Source organism: Syzygium oleosum, unplaced genomic scaffold (assembly GCF_021117445.2).
Source record: "Syzygium oleosum isolate NSW1041296 unplaced genomic scaffold, Sole_v2.1 Sole_v2.05, whole genome shotgun sequence".
NCBI classification, from domain to species: domain Eukaryota; kingdom Viridiplantae; phylum Streptophyta; class Magnoliopsida; order Myrtales; family Myrtaceae; genus Syzygium; species Syzygium oleosum.
In genome coordinates this window covers 8,008,525-8,015,601 of record NW_026607489.1, presented here as the reverse complement: position 1 = coordinate 8,015,601, position 7,077 = coordinate 8,008,525, and the positions used below count along the sequence as shown (strand labels likewise).

Sequence of the window (7,077 nt, the reverse complement as noted above, 5' to 3'; positions counted from 1 at the left end):
CCAAGCGAAAATTGTCTTGATTTACCCTCGGTGGATGTTTGGTGATGAGCATGGCAAAATTATCATGCATGAACTTTCAAATGCGCATTACGGAATAGCATAGCTTGTCTATCCTTGATGAATGCATGCATGTTTGCTTTAACTCTCTTTGACAGGTAAAATATCTTCAAAGACTCAAAGAACATATGACCTTTGGAGCGTCTCCAAAGATGTCACAAAATTTTTTCTGTTCCCAAGTGGAATTGACACAAAGATGCTTTTGCGGCTCGAGTTCTAATCCCCATATAGAACATGAAAATTCGGGCACTGAAAAGCCCTCATTATCATCACAAAAGAGATGCCCTGAAAAAGGTCGGGTATTCAGCAGATGATACATCAAACCTCCGGGTAAGAAATCCCGGGTATTTCATCGATTTCTTTTCAAACTACCCAGAAGGTAAATTGGGTGCTCCTTTGAAAAAGAAAAGCATCTTGACTAGCTGGTCAAGATATTTCATACGATATTCAAGAATAGCCTCAGTTGTCTATTTCTCCGATGAATACGTATGTCTTTGCACAAAAAAACTTGTCTGACAGGAGACACGCCCTTAAGAGGCAGGAACGTGCCCAGGTAAGTATATTCTACCCATGCCCGATTCCAAAAATCTATGTACCTACGATTGTTACGGTACCCTCTGAACATCGGATTGACCCCGTTGTTCACCCTCTGAACATCGGAGTGACCCCGTTGTTCACCAATTGAACATCGGATTGACCCCGTTGTTCACCCTCCGAACATCGGAGTGACCCCGTTGTTCACCCTCCGAACATCGGATTGACCCCGTTGTTCACCCTCTCGAACATCGGAGTGACCCCGTTGTTCACCAATTGAACATCGGATTGACCCCGTTGTTCACCCTCCGAACATCGGATTGACCCCGTTGTTCACCCTCCGAGCATGGGGCCGACCCCCATGTTCACAACAAATCTAGGGCGAGACCCCGGTGCTCATCGTTTGAGCCTTTTCAAGACCCGTCGGCGAGGACCCACCAGCAAACCAACAAATCCTCGGCGAGGACCCCAGTGCTCATCGTTTGAGCCTTTTCAAGACCTGCCGGCGAGGACCCACCAGGCAAACCGTCAAACCCTGGGCGACGACCCCTGTGTACTTTGACAAACAAAATCCGTCGATCAAGGCGACCGAAGAAAGGTCCGGTCCTAGACAGACGATTTCCCGATCAAAGGCGACCAAGAAAGGTTCGGGTCCTAGACAAAAACAATCCCCGTCAAGGCGACCGAAGAAAGGTTCGGGTCCTAGACAAACCATTTTTTCGTCAAGGCGACCGAAAGACAGGTTCGGGTCCTCGACACACAATATCAACCATCTGGAATTACTCTACCCTTCGGCAAGGTAAGTAGCCCCAGGTATGTTTTTATTTGCTTTAGCATGCATCATCTTATATCGCATCATAAAAATGGGAATCCGGTCTCGCTAAAAATAACATTCATTGAGCATGCATGGGCCAAATTTAGGTGCCATTTTATCTTTGAACGTAACCTCTCTGAGCTCAATCTCTGCGAGCTCACCTTCAAAGAGGGCAATGTTGACACCTATTTTTAATTTGCCCAAAATTAATTGCAAAATTTAGGAGTTAATTTCTTTAATTCCTAAAACAAAAAAATATTTCTATTTAAATGCATTGCATATAGACATTAGGCATATGTGCATTAATAAGGCCTATTAGAGCATATTTTCTTAAAATTTAAAAAAAAAAAAAAAAAAAAATTCGAAATCGATTCGGGCCAGCCGTTTGGGCCGACCCTACTTTTCTTCCTTTTTCTTTTTCTCTTTCCTCCCGCGCGGCCCATGCTTTCCTTTTTCCTCCGCGCGGACGGGCCCGGCCCGGCCCAACCCTTCCTCTCTTCCTTCTCCTCGCCGGTCGCTCTCCTCCCCCTTCTCCCCCCGTGCGCGACCGGGCGTGACGCACGGCGGCGCCGCTCCTCATCGTCGTCATCCGGCGAGGAGGCCGGGAACACGCCACGTGGACCGCCATTAAGGCTGCGGCCCGTCTTCCCTATCTCTCGGAGCTCCTCTCTCTCTCCTTCTCTCTCTGCGTCCTCACAGAATCGGCCCCTCCTCTGCACCGGCCTAATGGCCGCGAAAGTCTTGGTAGGAGCAGAGGCCGGTGCAGAGCATTGAATGGAGCAGAGAATGGCGTCGTCGTCGTCGAATATACAGACCCGAGAGAGGGAGAGGGGGGGCGGTTTTTCGGTCGATTTGAGCGGAGAGAGTCCCCGTCGGCCATTTTGGAGAAAAATACGGAGGAGCGTGAGAGCGTGAACCGAGAAGAGAGAGAGCCTCGGAGGTCTTGCGGGTCCCAGCGGCCTCGTCGTCACCAAAGGCAAGCCGGCCGCAACCCCGGAGCGGCCCAGGCCGGCCATTTCCGGCGAAACACGAGAGAGCAGACCGAGAGAGACAAGAGAGAGAATAGAGAGAGAGAGGGAGCAAACCGAGGCCACGCCGGAGCAGGGAAGGAGAACCAGCGGCGTCCACCGTCGCCTGCGCAGAGAGTCGGAGACCCCCTGAACAACGCGCGTCGACCGGTGAGCCCCGTAGAGAACCGCCTCTGTTTTCCCTGTTTTTCCGGCGTGGTTGGGCGGGACTCGCGCCGGCCGTTTCGTGCGAATCCCGGCCCATACCGATGTCGTTCCGGTCCCCACTCGCCGTCGAAAGTGAGCCACGTCCGCCGGAGCGGACCGAGTCGCCGGAGAGGCCAAAATGCCTCTATTATTGTCATGCCCGCCAACCGTTTGTCAAAATGTCTCACGAGCTCGGTTTGTGTTTGAGCTTCATCGGAGAGTAGGGGCCGAACGGTGACTCAACCGACTCGGGTAAGTGTTGAGGAGACCATCGGGGACCGGAGGAACCCGAATCGTGGTGCAGGTACGTCGGCCCCGAAGTTCGATCGGCGTCCGGTTTGACGAGTTCCGATCGGGGGCTTGGCCGCGATCATTCGGGCCGGTTCCCGGCGACCGGGCATCAAACACTCCTCGGCTCGATGAGCCGATGAGAACGATGCCAGTAGCTCGGACGAAACATCCGGCGAATCGCCGGATTACGTCCCACGTCAGTGCCGGAGTTTGAGGCTTGGACACCGAGCCGAACCGGTCCGTCTGTTCAAAAAGCCGGTTCGGGCCGGTTCATCGATTCGGGTCAATCGGACCCGACCGGATCCAATTATCCGACCCGAATTAATCAATTCGGGTCGGTTTCGTGAATCCGGTCGGTTCCGATCGGACCGGATCCGATCGCCGACTTCGGATCCGACTGAGGCCGGATCACAGATCCACCGGTCAACGCCCGGGTCGGATCGTTGATTCCAGTCGGATCCGACCCGGTTAATATTATATTATTATTTTATTTTATTTAAAAATTAAAAAATTTAAAAAAATTTTAAAAAATTTTAAAAAATTTTTAAAAAAAAAAATTTTAAATTTTAAATTTTTTTTTTCTTTTCCTTCTTCTGTATTATTATTATTATTTTTTTCTTTCGAAAAAAAAAAAAAATTAATTAAATTTTTTTTTTTTTTTGTTATATCTAAGTGTTTTAATTTATTGTATTATTATGCATGTTTTTGTCTTGTTTAAATTAGACAAGCCCGAGGTTACGCGGTAGTATTTTGCATGTTAGTTTTTATTACCGTTGTATTGTTATGCATATTTTTAATACAATTACATGAGTGTTGTATTTTTGAATGTCATCTGACTTAGTTAAGGTTAGAACCTTAGGCTGCATGAATTGTTGTGTTCTTGACTGCTGATCGTTTCTGATTATGCACTCGCTTGATCACCTCACATGTTAGGAGAAAGGTCCTAAAATTAATCCAAATTGCTCGACAAATGTTTTCGAAATGAACAGGTAAAATGGTACCGAAAGGGCATTAGTTATCCAACTAGTGTAACCAAGTCCCCGAACTCATTTAATCTCGGTTCGTAGGAATAGGGTGATTCTCCCATCACCCTATTTGGGTTTCTAATCGACCTACCCCAAATCGATTAGTGGCGACTCCTTGATATAAACCACTTGCATGTTAAAAACTTAAACCCTAAGTCGCGATATGGTATGGGCTTGGGAGAGCCCGAGTTAAGTCCCGAACCTAGACTTAGCGCGTACCAGGCGAGCCCCTCCCTTTTTGCTTGTCGTTTAAAAAAGGGCTCGGGAGTTCGGTCGCGACACTCCTGAAGAAATTGTTGATTGGCTAACACTTGTTAATGAAGTGTTTGAGCATCGAAATGTTCCGGAGGATCATCGAGTCGGGATCATCGCTATGCGATTCAGAGGTAAAGCCATCGCTTGGTGGAGGCGTGAGAAGCAAACTCGCCAATCCGTTGGCAAAGCGCCAATTACCTCGTGGAGGAAGATGGAAGACAAGATCCGAAAGTATTTCCTACCTAAGGGATACAAGAGAGAGCTCTATCAACGATACCAAAATCTGAGACAAGGTACGCGAACGGTGGACCAATACACCAACGAATTCAATGAGTTGGTGATTCGCAACAACATTCAAGATCCGGAGGAGATGCTTGTGAGCAAGTACTTGAATGGCCTTCAACTTCATATTCAAGATGCCCTGGAAGTCCTTGACATTTGGCACTTAGGAGATGCACACCAACGAGCACTCAAGGTGGAGCGTTCTCGCTCAAGGAGGCAACAATCCTCTATCATGACCAATCAACCCGCTAGGAGTACCCCTGGCACCACCAAAGTTGCTGAGGCTACGACGCAAACCGCTAGTAAGTTTCCTAATCAGTCCAACATTTTGAAGCGACCAACTACGTCCGATATTCGTTTCTATACTTGTGGTGAGTTGGGTCATCGTGCTAGCAATTGCCAAAAGAACAAGAATCGACAAGCCGGCAAAGCCTTCTTAGTGGATAACGATTCTGATGAGCATGTGGAAGATCCGCTCGAGGAAGAGGTGAATGATGTCGAAGAGTCCGCAGGTGACGAGTAAATAGTGCATGCTGATTCTGGTGAATTTCTGATGGTGAGAAAAATCTTTCTAGTTCCTCGTGATGAGACCAGAGATGGGTGGCTCAACTAACATTTTTCATTCTGCTTGCACGATTAAGGGGAAGGTATGTCAATTGATTATTGACTCTGGATGTTGTGAGAATATAATTTCTGAAAGTGCAGCAAACAAACTAAAGTTGGAGTTAAAGGCGCACCCAACACCTTATAAGATGTCATGGCTATCGAAAGGCACTGAGATAACCGTTTCCAAATGCTGCCTTGTTAATCTATCCATTGGTTCTGTTTATTTTGACAAGATATGGTGCGATGTTCTACCAATGGATGCTAGTCATGTTATTCTTGGGCGACCATGGCAATTCGATAGGCGGACTACTCATGATGGCTATCGAAATACGTATTCTTTTGAATTTGGAGGGAAGAAGATTATATTAGCACCTAGTAAGGAGCCTTTGAAAACTCCTGTTGTCAAAAAGTCTTCATCTCCTACACTGCTTTCGATGAAGGATATGAAAGGTGCTTTAAAAGGGGTTCGTATTGTATATGTTTTACTTCACAAACAGGTGAAGTTTCTTCTTCCATACCTCTTGAAGTTCGGCCACTTTTGGAAGAATTCAAGGTTGTTTTCCGACGGACTTACTCGCGGTCTCCTCCTATGAGAGACATTCAAGACCAAATCGATTTGATGCCCGGTGCTTCCCTACCTAATTTGGCTCATTATCGGATGAGTCCGAATTGAGCATGAAGAATTGCATCGACAAAGTTGTCGAACTCTTGACTAAGGGTTTTATCCGAGAAAGCCTTAGTCCATGTGCCGTTCAGCCTCTCTTGGTACCTAAGAAAATGGTACTTGGAGGATGTGTGTCGATAGTAGGGCGATCAAAAAAATCACCGTCAAGTATCGATTCCCTATTCCTCGCCTTGATGACCTCTTGGATCAACTCTCTGGTGCAATCATCTTTTCAAGCTGGATTTGAAAAGTGGATATCATCAAATCAAAAACAAGCCCGAAGATGAATGGAAGACAAAGATTCAAAACAAGAGATGGGTCATGTATGAGTGGCTAGTCATGCCATTCGGATTGTCGAATGCACCATCGACATTCATGAGGTTCATGACCCAAGTTCTGAAACCCTTTTTGGGAAAATTTGTTGTGGTCTATTCCGATGATATTCTTATTTTTAGCAAGTCTACTGATGAACACCTGCAGCATCTTCAAGAAGTACTACACGTGTTGAGACAGGAGCGCTTGTATGCAGCCCTCGAGAAGTGCTATTTCATGGTACCGCAAATCCTTTTCTTGGGATTTCATATTTCAGCAAAGGGCATTTCAGTGGATGATGCCAAGATCAAGGTGATTCGAGATTGGCCGACTCCATCAAATGTGCATGAGGTACGAAGCTTTCATGGCCTCGCTTCTTTCTATCGACGATTTATTGCACACTTCAGCACTATTGCGGCCCCACTTACTTCTTGCATGAAGAAAGGAGTCTTTGAGTGGACGTGTATGGCTCAGAAAAGTTTTGAGCATCTCAAAGAAAAATTGAGCACGGCCTCGACACTCGCATTGCCTAATTTTGATCTTGTTTTTGAAGTACATTGCGATGCGTCAGGTACCGGTATTGGAGGAGTTCTGAGTCAAGGAGGTCGACCCATTGCCTTCTTTAGCGAAAAATTGAATAGTGCTAAACTTCGTTATAGCACTTATGATCTGGAGTTCTATGCACTATTTCGCACACTCGAACATTGGAGGCAATATCTTATTCATCGAGAGTTTGTTTTGTACACTGATCATGAAGCTCTCAAGTATATTTCAGGGCAACAAAAGCTTAACTCTAGGCGTGCAAAATGGGCTGAATACGTTCAGGAGTTCACTTTCATCATTAAACATAAAGCTGGAGTTCAAAATCAGGTTGCTGATGCTCTTAGGGCCCGTTTGGCTCGACTTTGGGGGAATGCATTTGGGGGAATGCAAATACCTTTGGGCTAAAGAGGTTTTCCGAAATGCAAGTAGTGTTTAGTAAGTGTTTTTTAAAATCAACTTGGGCTAAAGGACTTTTGCTAA

General features: G+C 46.5%; 1 protein-coding gene across 1 annotated transcript; it reads left to right on the top strand.

The window, feature by feature from the left end:
• The first annotated feature begins 4,308 nt into the window (after positions 1 to 4,308).
• Positions 4,309 to 6,649, top strand: LOC130138213 (uncharacterized). Its single transcript, XM_056311627.1, has 4 exons — positions 4,309 to 4,984; positions 5,178 to 5,575; positions 6,223 to 6,405; positions 6,626 to 6,649. Exons 1-4 carry the CDS (start codon positions 4,309 to 4,311, stop codon positions 6,647 to 6,649), a joined length of 1,281 nt encoding a protein of 426 aa, XP_056167602.1.
• The last annotated feature ends 428 nt before the right edge of the window (positions 6,650 to 7,077 follow it).

Coding starts and splice junctions, on each gene's coding strand:
- LOC130138213 (XM_056311627.1), top strand. CDS start 4,309: ATGCGATTCAGAGGTAAAGCCATCGCTTGGTGGAGGCGTGAGAAGCAA. Junction 4,985..5,177: donor TGATGTCGAAGAGTCCGCAG/GTGACGAGTAAA, acceptor CTGAAAGTGCAG/CAAACAAACTAAAGTTGGAG. Junction 5,576..6,222: donor ATGTTTTACTTCACAAACAG/GTGAAGTTTCTT, acceptor GAACACCTGCAG/CATCTTCAAGAAGTACTACA.